This window comes from Seriola aureovittata, chromosome 6, assembly GCF_021018895.1.
Source record: "Seriola aureovittata isolate HTS-2021-v1 ecotype China chromosome 6, ASM2101889v1, whole genome shotgun sequence".
Taxonomy (NCBI): domain Eukaryota; kingdom Metazoa; phylum Chordata; class Actinopteri; order Carangiformes; family Carangidae; genus Seriola; species Seriola aureovittata.
The window spans coordinates 292,286-308,797 of NC_079369.1; the positions used below are offsets into that span (position 1 = coordinate 292,286).

At 45.9% G+C, this 16,512-nt stretch overlaps 2 protein-coding genes across 2 annotated transcripts; both read right to left on the minus strand.

Moving 5' to 3' along the window:
• Nucleotides 1-265: 265 nt before the first annotated feature.
• On the minus strand, nt 266-5,833 carry serpinc1 (serpin peptidase inhibitor, clade C (antithrombin), member 1). The gene is made up of 8 exons (XM_056378755.1): nt 5,710-5,833; nt 3,193-3,556; nt 2,800-3,015; nt 2,595-2,732; nt 2,101-2,319; nt 1,181-1,355; nt 833-897; nt 266-682 (listed from the first exon to the last, which is right to left on the minus strand). The coding sequence occupies exons 2-8, from the start codon at nt 3,553-3,555 to the stop codon at nt 506-508; spliced, it is 1,353 nt and encodes a 450-aa protein (XP_056234730.1). The 5' UTR covers nt 3,556; nt 5,710-5,833; the 3' UTR covers nt 266-505.
• Nucleotides 5,834-6,645: 812 nt separating this feature from the next.
• On the minus strand, nt 6,646-15,830 carry stil (STIL centriolar assembly protein). The gene is made up of 16 exons (XM_056377716.1): nt 15,465-15,830; nt 14,279-14,377; nt 14,008-14,123; nt 13,720-13,907; nt 12,677-12,924; nt 12,510-12,593; nt 12,281-12,367; nt 12,045-12,204; nt 11,869-11,969; nt 11,600-11,702; nt 10,357-11,124; nt 9,743-9,827; nt 9,408-9,630; nt 9,210-9,300; nt 8,857-9,128; nt 6,646-7,636 (listed from the first exon to the last, which is right to left on the minus strand). The coding sequence occupies exons 1-16, from the start codon at nt 15,542-15,544 to the stop codon at nt 7,066-7,068; spliced, it is 3,276 nt and encodes a 1,091-aa protein (XP_056233691.1). The 5' UTR covers nt 15,545-15,830; the 3' UTR covers nt 6,646-7,065.
• Nucleotides 15,831-16,512: the final 682 nt, after the last annotated feature.

Consider the following 16,512-nt stretch of genomic DNA (forward strand, 5'->3'; position numbering starts at 1 on the left):
CACACAAACAGAAATCATGATTAAAGAAATAGAACCATATATTGAATCAGCTGCGACATCTGAATCACGCCAACATCACTCGCACCGACATCAGGCTGACATTGTGCCAACATCAACACAAAGTGTTGCTGGTCTGTTCATCATGTTCATTACAGTGTTTTCTGGTTGTTAAACAGAATCATGGTCATGATTTCAGTGTTTTATAATTCAACAATATCGTATTTATAGTAAATTAATAATAATAATAATGATACTATCAGTCAGATTCATCTTTAACTGTGTTTATTGAGTTTTGACTCGAGTGCAGGAAGGTGAAGAGAGTCTGTGACCACAACTGTACAAAAGAACAATTACACTTCATGGACAGTGAACTAAAGCCTTCACCATGTCATCATGTGTCATTAACACCATATCAATACTTCAGTTCTTAAATATCTCAGTTACACTGATATGATGATTTAGTTTGTCACATGTCGATTCTTGTATCAAAGCAGCAGCTCAGTCCTCATTGGCTGCAGGGGTCGGTCACTCGGCCAATGAACAGCAGCGTGTTGATGGTGGACTCTCTGATGAGCAGCAGGAACGGTCGGTCAGCTACAAACGTCTCCCGGTTCAAGTTGATGGAGCGTCCGATCGCCACGACGACAGTGGCTGCTGCCGCCTCGCTGCCCTCCTCGTTCACCTGAGAAACCAGGAAACAGGTTTATCAGGACCCTGGTCTACGGTCTGAACTGACTCTGGACCAGGAAACAGGTTTATCGGGACCCTGGTCTACGGTCTGAACTGACTCTGGACCAGGAAACAGGTTTATCGGGACCCTGGCCTTACTTACCTCCAGGAAAGCTTTATGGTAGGCATCTGAGATGAAGAGACCATCACTGCCGTCCTCCAACATCCCTGAAACAAACAGACAGACAGGTGAGTGACAGGTTAAACAGGAAGTGACTGCAGTTGGATCAAAACTTCCTGTGAAACCTGTTTCAGATCATTAAACTTCCACTGATTGAAGATAACCATCTACAGCAGAGTCCTGTGGAGTCTCTTCACCTGTACTCTGATCTCTACCTGTGAGCTCTACCTGTACTCCCACCCTGCACTGACTCAATCCAGATTTGAACTGCTTGATCTGTATTCTGGACTGAGGTTAAGGACCGAAGTGGATGTGATTCAGGTAGCTCACCTGGCAGGCTGGCCTTGTCGGGGCTGAACAGGTCGGTCAGTCCCATGGCCTGTAGCTTCTCCTTCAGACTGAAACTGTCCTCCACCCTGAACCGAGGGACATGGACGGAGGCGGTCGTCTCCTTCATCTGACTCAGCCAGTCGTTCAGTTTGTTCAGGTCCAGACTCGCCTCCACCTCGACACACAGACAACAACATCACAGCACAAATCCACCATCCATCTATTCTGATTTATGGAGTCTGGAGTCTCTGATCATCTCCTGAAACCTGAATATTCTTTAACTACAGACTGTTAGAGAAGCTTTGGTCTTTGGTCGTGGTAAACTCAGCAAACATTTCAAACTAAATGAATCTTTCTTTATTTCTAAACCTTCAAACACAGAGTTCAGATCAGACCATGGTCTCTGCTGAAGAATCTTCTGCCTCATCTTTATCTAAGGTTGCCATCGTTAGGACGCTGACAGATTCAAACATGGCTGACAGCGGAGGAGTTGGCTGTGATTGGTTTTTCACCTGTGATCAAAATAAAATAAAATAAAATAAAAGTCATTCTCTGACTAAAAGCTCTGCTTCAAAGTAAGAGTAAGAGTCCTTAATAGAAACATACATTATTTGTCTTTAAGTGTAGAGGAGTCAAAGTCCGAAGTTTACAAAAATAATAAGAATATAAGTGCAGATATTGAAAAATATATATATATACAAAACCAGAAGATCAGAAATCTGAGTAGTTGTCTTGAAGCAGGTACTAATGAGCTTCAGCTCTAAAACAGATATATAAAAGATAAAGATCTTCTCAGTTGAAGAAACATACACAGTAAAATTTGATAAAATAAGAAACATGAAGAAGAGAAAATAAACATTAAAGAAACTGGAAACTTTCTCGTAGATTAAGGCTGGACTGGAAGAAAAGACCAGGACTACCTGACTGAGCGGCGTGCCTCTTCTCGGCAGGATCAGCACCATGGTGATGTCGTCTCCGCTGTATGGCATCTCCAGGATCTGCACCTGGTCTTCGGGGAAGCTCCTGTACCTGAACTTTGTCTCCTGGTACATCATGTTGACGGGGCAGCTGCGACTCTCGCTGACGTGGAAGTCTGAGACAAAGACGTTGTCTTTGTCGAACTTGTTCTTCCACTGACCCTGAGAGGCGACAGGGACGCTCAGAAGAACATCTACTTTTTATAATTGTAATTATTTTACACTTTGACTGTCGGGCTGCCCACGACCTTCGTTTTATTACATCTGTTGAATTCCCTGAACCTGAGATCTGTTCTGAGCAGAGCTGAGACCACAGAACTTTGTGTCTTTGTGTACTCGTGTCATTGATGAGCAGTGACTGGATCAGCAGACAAACCTTCAGACCCTGAACATCACAGTATGATCTCAGAAGGTTTGTGGACTTCAGTCTCTCCTACCTTGAAGTAGATGGTGTTGACAAGGACCAGGACGGTGGTGGAGTCCAGCGTCCCCGGTGGCAGTGTGTCCTGGATCCGGTTCTCAGTCTTGTTGGAAATCCAGTCGTTGATGGTGGTCCGGGCCCTCTCTGGGTTCTCCTGTGGGACAGATCCAGGGTCAGCAGAGAGACTGAGACCTGACGAGGCGAGCTGGACAAGACGTTACCTTGAAGTTGAGCGGCAGCAGCTTGGCCCCGTAGACCGTCTCACTGATGTTCTGGTAGGTCTCGTTGAAGACCAGGGACTTGTCCCCAAACAGGCGGTTGGCAGAGACCAGCTCCGTGGTCTCGTCCTTCTTCCTGTAGAGACGACAGTTGAGTTTGGCAAAAAAGAAGTGGACCTGGTCTGAGGTCTTCTCTTTGATGCTGTCGAACTGAAACACCTGTAGAGACAGAGACACAGGTGAGACACAGGTGGGAGGCATAGGTGAAGGTTACACAGCTGCTAACAGCTGGAACAGATGATTCAAGATGAACCCTAATCAGACTCAGTGAGAGGTTCATGTTGTGGTCTCAGTTCGTGTGGTGGTCTCTGGGTCTCAGTGGTTCTGGTCTCTAACCTTCATGATCTGCTGCAGCGTCTGGTTGCAAGCTCCCAGTTTGGTCATGGCGAAGGCTGTGGAGACGCTGATGGGGGACAGGAAGATGTTGGACTCTGGCGTCTTGCTGAGCGCCAGCTGTTTGTACAGCGACAGGGCGAAGCGGCCGTTGGCCTTGGACAGCTCCCACACTCTGGGGTTGGTGGACTCAGGGACCGGCTCGGGCTCTGGGGTCGGGCCCTCGGGGTCGGGGTCGGGGCTGCGGTAGATGCAGCGCGGCTCCAGAGGAAGGTCTCTGGGTTTGGCGCCGCAGATGTCCGGACGGACGGCAAGAGAGACGAGTGGCAGGACCGCCAGAACCAACAGCCAATCAGCAGCCCTCATCCTGGAGACACATTTATAAAGGAGACCTTCATCATCATCATCAGACACACTTCTTGTTTCTGAGCAGGTCAAACAGGTGAAAATCACACACACACACACAAACGCCTGCACACATACACACACACACACACACACAAACGCCTGCACACATACACACACACACACACACACACACACACCTGCACACATACACACCTGCACACAAACACACACACACAAACACCTGCACACACAACAAACATATACACACCCACACACTCACCTGCACACATACACACCCACACACTCACACCTGCACACATACACACACACACCTGCACACATACACACCTACACACACATACACACCTACACACCCACACACTCACACACACCTGCACACATACACACACACACACACCTGCACACATACACACCTACACACACATACACATCTACACACACATACACACCTACACACACATACACACCTACACACACAAACACAAAAGTGAGTTTTAACTGAACAAAACCTGAAATAAAAACTAGGATTTAGATTCAACTGTTTTGCTAAAATAAAATTCTGCAGATTTTTCACTTGTGTTTGAGTTGTTGTTGTTGTTGTTGTTGTTGTTATTTATTGTTGTTGTTATTACATTGTTGATTATTTCAACTCTTTTTTTACATATTTGTATTTTTAGATTGTTTCATGTGTAAATTAATTTTCTGTTCTTGCGTTTCTCTTAATGGACAAATAAATGATTTGTAATGAAACTGACGTTTCAACATCAACACCAGTCGAACAGATAAAAGCAGCAGCACTGAGATTAAAGTCTGAATAAATCAGATCTTTGTTAATGTAACCCAGGGAGTGTGAAACTCTGATTGACAGGTAGATTGGCTGTCTGAACCAGTCAAAAGTCATCTTGCCTGTCATCTTGCTCTGTCATGTGGGCCAATCAGAAGTCCCTTTTCCTTGAGTTTGTCCCGCCTTTTCCTCTGTGTGATTTGCCTCACCTGCATTGATTGCCTTCACTCACTACATGCACTGCTGATTGAACACTGCTCTGTGAAGCTCTGTGAACAAACATTTTGGATTTGATGGGAACCATGGATTCAGTTTTGTCTACTGCTGTGAAGTGTGCTGAGCTGCAGGGTGGAATCTCAAATCTTAAACAACTGCTGAACAACGGTGAGCCAGATGACTGTGTTTTAAGAGGGAATGAATATGGAATTAATGGAACTGAATTATTGACTGATTTACCTGTTTAATTAAAAACAGGTCAGGCTTTTTAAACTGGATAAGAAAACTGGATGAAGAACTGGATGGCGAGCTGGAAGGATTAGCCCGAACCTCACACACCCACTCAACTCATCTGTTGACCAGCCTCACGCATGGTCCCCCCCCCCCCCCCCCCCCCCCCCCCCCCCCCCCCCCCCTTGTTGGTATGGTAGGACTAAATTAATGAAGCATCACTCCTTTCACTTCAAAGTGAAACATTAGTAGACTGATATATCTCATTTTTTAGCATTTGAACTCACCAAAAGGGGGACTGCTTTATTTTTGAGTGGTTTATTGATGATTTTGATGTATGGACATATGAACATGGACATTTGAACTTTCCTGGGAAAAACTGACTATTCTTTGAATAATTGAATACTTAATTTTAGTGTTGTTTTTTTGTGTTTGTTGTTATCCTTGATATTATTCAAGCGTTTTTTGTTGAAATATTTAATACAACCGGTTTAACTTAATCCATTCAGTCTCCTGTTATTATTAATTTTCAACTACAGCTCCATAGACGAACCTACACTAGCCCATTCCATATCATCCATATTTCTACATCACTTTCTTTAACCTCTCATAAGTGTTACATGAAACATAAACAATGAACCAAAGAAGCTAACTTTTATTCTTAGGTTTCAAATATCTAGTGTGTAGTGTAACACAGATTTAAACTTGTTTGAAGAAAAATATGAACAAAAATGTTTGAGCAGAAAAAAAAAAATATTTAAGTTGGAAAAAAGAATTAAAAGGTTCCTACAGGAGAGAACTGTGTCTCCAAAACCTACGACAGAACCAAGAGAACCGACAGAACGGACTCGACATCTGTAATAACCTGACAGATAAACCATGTGTGAAGCTTCCTGGATGAATTAAAATATGAATCTTACCTGAGCAGGTAGACAGTGGTGTGTGTTCAGACAGTCAGGTCTGTGTGTTGAGCTGAACTCGGGTCAGTGTCCTAAAGAGCAGAGGCTTCAGTCAACCTTTGAGACATTGATCTGTCAGTCAACAGTCTCATACCAGGAAACATCTGGACACAAACACCACCAAACTCACTCTCTGATCACTGATCAATAACCGTCAGGACCGAGGTCTGACCAGCAGGGGGCAGGAATCATCAGCTCACAACAGGAACAAACTTCAGGGTTCTTTAAGAACCTGAGGAGGTTCCAGTTCAACATGTTCTGTTGTTTGTCTCAGTGGCTCCATGTTTGTGTTGAGGGGTCTGAACACTTCCTGAATGACCTCATCATTGTGTCTATTCCTGCATCAAAGGTTTTCGCCTCCAGTAGAGACGGAGTAGTCTTCCTCTCTCTGCCCGGCGGCAGCCATTTTGTTTTCAGGTCGTCCCTCCGTCTCATTCTCGTGGACACGATATCTCAGTAATACTTTGAGAGAACTTCTTCAAATTTGGCAACATTCACCTGGACTCAAGGATGAACTGATTAGATTTTGGTGGTCAAAGGTCAAAGTTCACGGTGACCTCAGAAAACAGTATTTATCCATTATTCAAGACGTCACACATGGTTCATATTTAATGACAGTGTGGCGGAGGCACAGTTCTACGAGTGGGTCTGCTCAGCTGACGTAAAGGTGGATGTGCTACGTCAGGACACGTATCTTTGACTCAGGTCAAGTCCTACATTTAAAATCCTAGTCCAGATTTATGCGTGTGATCAATCAATCAATCAATCAATCAATAAATGAATTTAAACTCATGACCTGAGACACTGCAGAACAAGGTCTAGTTTCACTCTTCACGTGTGTCAACCACCTTTTCCTTAAAGACTTTAACCATTTGATATAAACATGAATTCAGTTGCTAAAAGAATCAGAATTTTATTAGTGGAATCATTAATATTAAAAATCTGTAAAAGAGACATTTCACAATAAGAGACAAAATGTAAAACACACACACACACACACCTGTGATAAAAGGACTGACAGCAGAAAAACTACAGGCAACAGGCTTCCAGTAAAACCAGTCTGACCATGACAGACCACAATACACGTTACAATACTTCATACTGGTCCTCCATCTGCTCTGGTTTTCAGGTTCTGGTTCCAGGTGTTGACAGCAGCTGGACAGATGTTTCACACCAAACCATCCAACTGACCGAAGATGGCAGATGAAAACCAGAACCCGAGTCAGACCAGCAGACTGATTCCTGACCAGAAGTGCTTCAGACACACAAGACTCCATTTAAAGTCTGACAGTTTTAAAGTCAGCTGGTGTTGTGGAGTCAGAAGAGTTTGGGCAGCTGTCTCAGGCGGCTCAGGTCCAGGATGTTTCCCACTGACCCCTCCGTCTGGCGGCTGCTTGCCCTCACTAAAGATGGCCGCCTGCTGGAACAGTTCTCCTTGGCAGCGGCGCTCGGTTTGGTGTTTCCCGTTAACACCTGCATCTTTGGCCGCAGGTCTCTGATCAGCTGACTCTGTGGGAGGAGCTTCACGTTCAGAGCTTCTGTCAGCGGCTGACGAGTACAAGCCTCCTGACCTCCGACCTCCCCCTGCTCCTGTTCCTCCTCGCCATCCTCCTCCTCGATCAGGCCATACCTCCTCATATACTTCCTGGTGGCCAGAGACATGTTGCTAGGCGACAGCAGGGAGTCACCGGCGGAGGCGGGCTCGGGGCGGGGGGCATGGCCTCCCAGAGACAACCTGCTGAGCTGAGAGTCGCTCAGGTAACGCAGGGCGATGGCGTTGGCCTCCAGGCTCAGATCCACACTGCCTCCTGTGAACAGAGCGCTGACGGTCGGATCAGACACGCTCAGTCTGGACACGACGGCAGCCGGGTTGATGCTCGCCAGAGTGCTGAACGACACACAAACAAACAACAGTCACAACATGTTGAGTAAAGACTCTCTGATGTTGAAAGCTCCAGAAAGGTGTAAGTGGACCTTTGAGTCTGACAGAATCTGAAGCTTCACACACCATTTTAAAATGTGTCAACGGCTCTGAGTCTGAACAGGTGTAAACCGAGTTAGGGGAGTGGTCTCAGGTGGTTCCGGTCATGACGACAGTTTGAACTCACTCTCATAAACTTCATGTAAAACTGCAGCAGGACAACAGACCAGCAGAAGATCAGTGAAACATATGAGTCTAATGTAAACGAGAGGCCAGCGGTGGAGGAAGTAATCGGATACTTTACTTCAGTGAAAGTACAAATACAGCAAAGTACAAATACTTCATAAGAGTGAAAGTCCTCTGTGAAAGTATGAGAAAGTCCTGGTTTGATCTCTGACTGATATATTATTATCATATATGACATATATTTACTTTCACTTGTATGGAGTATTTTTACTTTGTTGTATTTGTACTTTTACTGAAGTTAAGGATCTGGAGCCGGTTGCACAAAACAACTTAAGTTAAGAATTTCCTTGAAGTCTGAGTTAAGGTTTCCTTAAAATGTTCATTTAAATATGTAAGGTTTTCTCCATTTGTTAGTCTTTAACTTAAGGAATCACTTAGTCGGTCAAATTGTTGAACAAAAGACCTTAAAGACCAAAGTTCACTGAGGTGAAGTTCCTGCCAAAATAACAGGAGGATGAGATAATGGGCATCACAAGTGCTTATGGCAGCAAATCATCAGTCTCCATGGAAACAGTAGAATTTTACTGCTGTACAATCTCTTTCACTGCTGTAAATGCCTTAACTAAAGAAACCTTTTATGAGATTTTGTGCAACACCCTTAAGTGACTCCCTCAGCTAAGGAGAAATTAAACCTTAAGTGTCAGACCTAATTAGAAGACTTAAGGTGTTTTGTGCAACTGGCCCCTGAATACTTCCTCCACCACTGATCCACTGGGGAAAGGTGTAACGAGCACCCCTTAGGTGCATCTGGACCAATGGAAATGTTTAGAGGTCAGAGGTCAGACGATGATGACAGTAACAGACTCGTGTGATTTAAATGTGTAGAGAGGTGAAACAGGAGCACTGGGTCGTATCTGAATTTAATACACTGTGAGACGTTTTAATGCCCCGCCCCGCCCTTGCTTCAGACTCAGCTCTTTGTCCCCAGGTGAGGTGTTTACCTGGCGCTCTCCACAGTCCTGACCCGGGTTCTGTCAGACTCTGTCAGATCTTCGTCTACGTCGACTCCGAGCTGCTGTAGCTGCCTCAGAGTGGCGCTGACCACAGGGTCTCCTCCTGGACTCTGCTGCTTCCTCCTGGTGGAGGAGGAGGATGAGGAGGAGGCGGAGGAAGAGGCCTTGGAGCGGTCAGAAACCAAAGACAGACTCCTCCTCCTGGACTCATCCACTTCGTGTGTGCTGTCTGACTCCTGAAGACGACTGGTCAGCTGAGTCTGAGGGAGAGAGTGAACACAGCTGTGAGTGTGAACCACTTCATGTCCCAAAATCCTCTCTGGTGCAGGAGAAGCTGTTACCATGAGGTTGGTGTAGAAGCTCTGCTGCTCCTCTGCTGGTCTGTACATGCTCGCACTCTCTCCCAGAACTGGACTGTGTAGACCACTGAGGCTGGACAAGAGGGTCAGAGTTCAGTTAGAGTCCAGTCCTGGTTCAGACTCAGCTGAACGAAGACCACACCTGATCAGTCCCTGAGGATCAATAAACTGTCATCTCACCTGTGCTGACCAGAAGGGGAGCAGGGAGCCACCTGTTGTGTGATGTCACCATCCTCAGCCCCGCCCACAGGCCTGATGACAGACAAGTCATGTGAGGAGGAGTGTTTGAGGGAGGGGGGGGTGCTGGGGGAGTTGGAAGAGGGAAGTTTGGATGAGGGGGGAGGGGCTTGTACTTCCTGATGAGGGAGGGTCTGGACAGGTTCCCCCCAGAAAAGACTGGCACCTGAAAAAAGGTATGGCGCAAAAAACATTAAGACGTGGCATTTCACCTTTTACCTGGTGACACCTGACACACACACACACACACACACACACACACACACACACACACACACCTGTCCCCACAGCGATGCTGGCCATGCTCCTGGGGGTCTGACTGGAGGACTGAAGCTTCACCTGAGCCTCCAGCAGCATCTGAACCTGCCGAGTAGAAAACAGTCAGCTCACCTTCACTCAACACTACTGTAAGCATGACAACCACACAGACACACCTGCAGATAAACAACACTGTGTTGCCGTAGAGACGATATTCTGTACCGAGACACCTGAAAACAACTGTCAGATACTGTTGTTACCTAGGAGACAATCAGGTGTGGTCATATCTGATGGGAGGGGTCAGCTCCAAATAATTAATCATCACAAATATTTTACGATTTTACAAGAGGAGAAAAGAGACGGATTTTACAGCAACTAACAATAATTTTCATTATTGATTAATCTATTGATTATTATATTGACTAATCGGCCGATTGTTCAACAGCAGAACGTCTGGAACAATCGAGGAGAATGAGGAACAGGAAGTGGCTTTGCTTTTATTTCCTCCACTGTCATGAAGACCAAAACCAGAAGCGATGATTGATTTCTTTTGATCAGCTGATTGATTAATTGACTAATTGATGGAACTTTAGAAATGCAAATTTATGGTCTGTAAACAGGAAGCGTTTCTCACCTGAGCCTGCAGGAGGCGGAGCTGTCGGTCCTGATGGAGGAGGAGCTGGTAGGTGTCAGATGGTGCAACTCCGCCCTGCTGATTCACACAGGAGGGAGGGGGGAGCAAGGGGGGGGAGCCAGGGTCTGCTGGATGGGAGGGGTGGGGAGAGGGGGAGTCACCACACTGTGGGACAAGCGGAGGAGGAGGGTGGCTGCAGGGGCAGGGAGGAGGAGTGTGGTGAAGGGAAGGAGGAAGAGCAGAGACATGAGTGGAGGGAGGAGGAGTGTGGTGGTGTAAAGGAGGAGGAGGAGGAGGAGGGTGAAGGGAAGGAGGAAGAGCAGAGACATGAGTGGAGGGAGGAGGAGTGTGGTGGTGTAAAGGAGGAGGAGGAGGAGGGTGAAGGGAAGGAGGAAGAGCAGAGACATGAGTGGAGGGAGGAGGAGTGTGGTGGTGTAAAGGAGGAGGAGGAGCAGGGTGAAGGTTAGCCTGTGGAAGAGCAGGGAGGTGTCGAGGGGAGGAGAAGATGGAGGTGCAGGTGTAGATGTTGGGGGAGCAGCAGGAGCACGGCTGCTGCAGGTTGGAGTTGGGGGTGCTGTGGAGGTGAGGAGGAACGGGTCTGGGAGCTGAGGAAGAGATTCCTGTTGGAGGAGCAGACTTCCTGTCAGCAGCAGGAGGTGGAGGAGGTCTGTGGGCGGAGCCAGGGTCCTGCCAAGCGTTGTGATTGGAGGTAAAGCTGCTGTCAATCAGCAGAGAGAGTTCAGGAACAGACGGCTGGACTCTCCGAGTCTGGAACAACAAACAGCAGCAAACATGGACCTGTCAGACCTGATGAATCCACATGGACCTGACGAGTCCACATGGACCTGACGAATCCACATGGACCTGATGAGTCCACATGGACACAACACAGACCTGACGAGTCCACATGGACCTGACGAGTCCACATGGACCCAACACAGACCTGATGAGTCCACATGGACCTGACGAGTCCACATAGACCTGATGAGTCCACACGGACCTGATGGATCTCGTAGACCAGACTACTCTAAAAACAACAGCCTTGCGACCAAAGATCAAGATTTTGCTCGACCCAGGTTTAGTTTCTCCTCTGAGGATCTCCTGAGACAGAGACCAGGACTTCAGTGAGTCAGTCTCTGAATGATCAGCTGATCAGGTTAGATAAAGATGAGCACAATGGGAAAAAAGGACTGAACCACTGTCATACAGTGTCAGCACCTTTGACCTCTGATCTCTGACTGACCTGCTGAGCTGGGGGGTGAGGACTCGGGGACGGTCGTGGAGATAGGTCTTCATCTTCGACTCCAGAGTCCTGATCACTGACACCGGCAGCTGGTGGGGGGGCGCTGAGGACAGAGGGGACACATGAGACTCCATCAGGTCTGATCATCTGTAAACTCCTCAGACAAATCTGATCTGATGATGATGATGATGATGGACACAGCTTCATCACTGATTCATCGTAATGTGTTTTTAATCTTAAGAGGATCTCAGTAGATGTGGGTCTGGTACCTGCTGAAGGATCTCTGGGCCTCTCTGAAGACCTCCTTCTGTCTGCTGCGATCTTCTGAGCCCAGCTCACACTGCAGAGTCTGACCGTCCACCGACGCCACCTGAGACCACACGGCTCATCATCATCCTCAGCTCCTTCATCGATACAGCACTAACAAACTAAGGTATGTTGTTACCTGGTAGAGTGTGACGGACTGGAAGGCGGTCAGCAGGTCACAGTCCAGCTGTAGTGCTGGTCCCGGTCCCGGTCCCAGTGCTCGGCACTGGAAGAACTGAGGAGCTCGGTGAGTGGAGGCGAAGAGGACGAGGAGGAAGCACCCACTCTCTGACAGAACTCTGAAACCACAGAGACTCAGTGAGACACAGACACAGACTGGAGGACACTGGTCTCTGCAGACGGCCTGTCACTCACCTGTCCTGGAGGGCGGAGCTAAACAGGAACCTCAGACACCAGGCCAACACCTGAGGGTTGTAGATGTGTGTGACTCCACTCAGCCATCTGTCACAGAGGGAGGATGGTTAATGAGAAACACTGCTGAGAAAACATGGAGGAGTCTGATGATGGAGTTCTTCTAGACAAGACATTTTTACAACAGACATTGATTGTCTCTACGGCGACATAGATCAGCTGACTGACTCACAGTCCGACCAGCGGCAGGTTGGAGGCTTTAGGATCAGACTCCAGCAGCAGGAGCAGTTTCCTGGTCTGATCCATGGTCAGAAACCTGCAAACACAAACACAGCATCTACAATAAAAACAGCAGAAGAAGAAGTGTGGCTTGTCGTGGCGAAGATCACGTGACCTCACCCTCTCTGTCGGTTGGCGGTGTGCTGCAGCGGCCGGCTGACGCTGGTCAGAGTCCTCAGCAGAGCGGTGGGGATGACGGGAATGGCTCGGACCGGCTGGACGTCCACGCCGACAGACGGATAGACGGCCGCCCAGCTGAGACCGAACAAGGTGGCGTCAGACTGCGGAGAGCAGACCACACGACCTCTGACCTTTAACAGCTGAGACAGATCCAGAGTCTGCCTGCTGCTCACAAACTGATGCAGCACCTGAGACACAGACAGACAGGTGAGGTTTAAAGCAACACAAACAGCTGATTTTACAGATATTTTCAATCAACAGGCAACATGATCATAGATAGATGACTAGATAGATACTTTATTATCCCCAAGGGGAAATTCATTACTTAATCATCAATCGATATATAGAATTAATTGGCAGCTACTTTGATTATTGAGGCTTTAATTCTTTGTCATGTGACACTGAACTGAATCTTGGTTGTTGGTCGGGCATGAAGACAAATAATAATAATAATAAAAAAAAAAGTTTAAATTTTATAGAGAAAATAATAATCTGACTGATCAATAAAAAAAAACTTACAATGAAACAACATAATTTAAAACAACAGGATGTTTGGAAAAGCTGAGAAAAAATCAGCTGATGGTGACATAAATGAGATGTTGCCATGACAACAGAGGGGGTTGGACATAAGGAGGCAGAGCTACTGAAAAAATAAAGTTGTTATTACTCCAGGAGAATTAGACAGTTTTCCAGTTATTATTATCATCATTTTAACACATTTGTGAAGTCTCCTCCTCAAACTGCAGGTGTGACTCTGCCTGTTGTAAATATTCTATTGATCATCACTGAACTGATCAAGAGCCGAATAAAGTCTGAGTCACGTGACACAAACATAAATCCACTGAGGAGGCTAAACCTGGAAAAAATGTTAATACAGTGTGTGTGTGAGTCAGTTGTGGTGTTGAATTTGTTATTAAGAATTGTGGACTTTGATTGGTGTTGGTTCAGATCACGAGATTCCTGATACTGTGACTTCCTGTTACCTTGAAGCAGTGATGGAGCTCAGCCTCTGATTGGACAACAGCGTCAGGTGTTGTCTCAGTGTGAGTGGAGAACAAACAGGGAACCAGGATGTCTCCGGGCAGCAGAGCAGAGGGAACTCTACCCAAGGATCCAGTCTTGTCCCGACCTGGATCGAACCGGTCCAGAGTGACAGTGAGCCCCTCCTCATCTGGACCACAGAGACCAGGGGTCAATGAGTGAAGTCAGCATCAAGGAAAGATTACATATAACCGATCAGAGCTCAGGATGAGCTGCAGGTGAGCTCTCACCTGAGTCCACCGACACTGATCCCAGGAAGAAACAGTGGAGGCGGGGCTTGTTGCTGTGACGGACATGGCGCTGAGCCAGACGCAGAGCTTTCTCTAAGAGCACCACCCGAGGCTTCCTGCACAAACACAAACACACAAACACAAACACACAAACACACACACACACACACACACACACACACACACACACACACACACACACACACACAGAGTCAGACAACATGTTGTATGAACCAGTCTAACTCTGCCTCACTGGTCTGCATGTGTTTACCTGTGTGAGCAGAGCTGGAGGTGGAGCTTCTCTCCAGCGGGGCTGCTGTCCCACAGGGATGATCTGGATTTGGGGAAACTCAGTGGAGTGAGAGAGTTTCTGTTGAAGAGCAACAGAAAAGATGATGTTTACTTTGTTCTCAATATCTGACAGATGACATCATTTTATTGATCAACTCAAAATAATTAATCCTAATAATAAATCCTAAATATATTTGAATCTCAGTGTTTGGGTCAACGTGGACAGATATTCCTTATAAAGAGATAAAAATTAAATCTTCTTGTGTTGATTAAAATAATTTAAGCCTTTCAGTTTCCTCTGTGATCACCTCACTGTTTCATGCAGCTGACCTCAACACGTTGTTGTTTACATGTCATCGACTCTGTTGTCAGACAGTGAACCAGGATCAGTGATTAAATCTAATAAACACCACATGCTAATCAGTGCTGATAAAATCATTATTTATATTAACATCATTACATACTGACATTTAAAGTCAGAAAGGTTAAAGGTCATCTTCTTCACTGTCACACAGCTCAGACCCTCAATGAGCAGCTACAGCATCAAACACACTGACACACATTATGTGTCTATTTAGTCTCATTTTATTTAATTTTTAATATCCTACCTTTTATTTCTGGTTTTACTCACTTTAATACATCTCCTTTGTTTTAGTATTTTATCATTTTATTTTTATCACTCTATTGTTATCGTAGCTTACCAGTGTTCAGTGTTCCCTCAGTCCCTGTTATTATTTTCTTTTCTTTTTTTTATTTATTATTAGGTAATTTATATACAAACAAAGTCTGACTGATTGATTGATTGAAATAACAGACACACCTCTGTATAATGCAACACGGTTCAACAGCAGCACAAACCACAGCCCCCACCATTATCCCACAGGTGAATCAACACAGACTGAACATTAGAACCGTGATGAAGGAGGGTTACTACAGGACTGATGAATCAGACTGGCCCGGGTTTAACTGCTCTTCCTTATAAACAGACCACTCATTGTATACTGCATGTACAACATGAACACATGTCTGCAGTACATGCAGGTGTGTGTATAGATATATGTATGTGAGCGTGTGTAAAACTCACTAAAAGATTCGTTTAAAAAAGAACCGGGAGCTAAAGGTTTGTGTATTTTGTGAACATGAACATCAGAGAGACTCAGACTCACCGTCCTCTCACATTCTCCGGGGTGAACACCTCTTCAAACACACCGGACGGCAGAGCCTGGAGTTTCACCGGGCAGCTCATCGCCGCTGTGTCCGACAGAGAGCAGCTGTGGTCGGTCGGTGACTTTACCTGAGAACACCAGCTGAAGTTGGCTAGCTTCGTTAGCTCCCTGTTGGAGCCGCATTAGCTGCGTCTGTTAGCTTCGTTAGCCTCACAAACGGGACGAAACTCGATCTTCCGGAGACTAACTGACATTTAGTGACGTCAAAAACTGGCGGAGATTTTACTTTAATCTCGTTTATCGAATTTAATTTGTTAATTTGATAAATCTGACATGAAACAATCCGCGGTTTGATTATGGCGCTGTTTCCACTCTCCACTGGCGGGGCAACTCCACTAGCCAATAGGAAGCTCCGTCTCTGAGACTCTGACCAATAGGAAGCTCCGCTCCCTTTCGCGTTCTTTCTTCTTCTTGTGTTGATGGCTGCAGAGTAAATGGACCAAAGCTCGACAGTGCCCCCAAAGGACAGAGAGGACGCGGCCTGTTTAAAGGAGCAGACCGAAGTTTCTCCTCTTCCAGGTTGTTTTCATTTCCACTTACAGCGTCAATCAGCAGGTTATATTTTACCCAGTGAATTCTACAGTGATTCATAGATATATCTTTGTCTTTACTGAACCAAGACTCAGTGACAGTGAATCTTCAAGCAGATAAATAAAAAATAAAGCACTTCACATCACAAATAAACAAGTAAAGTAGACAGAATTACATTGTAGAGTTTGATTACTGGAAGATTTGGAGCTTTGAGTATCTTTGAGCAGCTCAGTGACATCTGCTGGTTTGTAAAAACCTATATAAAGATGTGTGTGTGTTGTTTTTAAATCTGAAAAATTCTTGTTCAAAGTGCTGCATTAAATGTAGATGTTACTGTGCAATAAGTTACAGTAAAGTAATGAATCGATAGATCATCTAAAATCCTGGATATAAAATACGTTTGCTGATAGAAAATAAAAATGTACCTTATTGGTTCATATTTTCATGAGTCACTGTG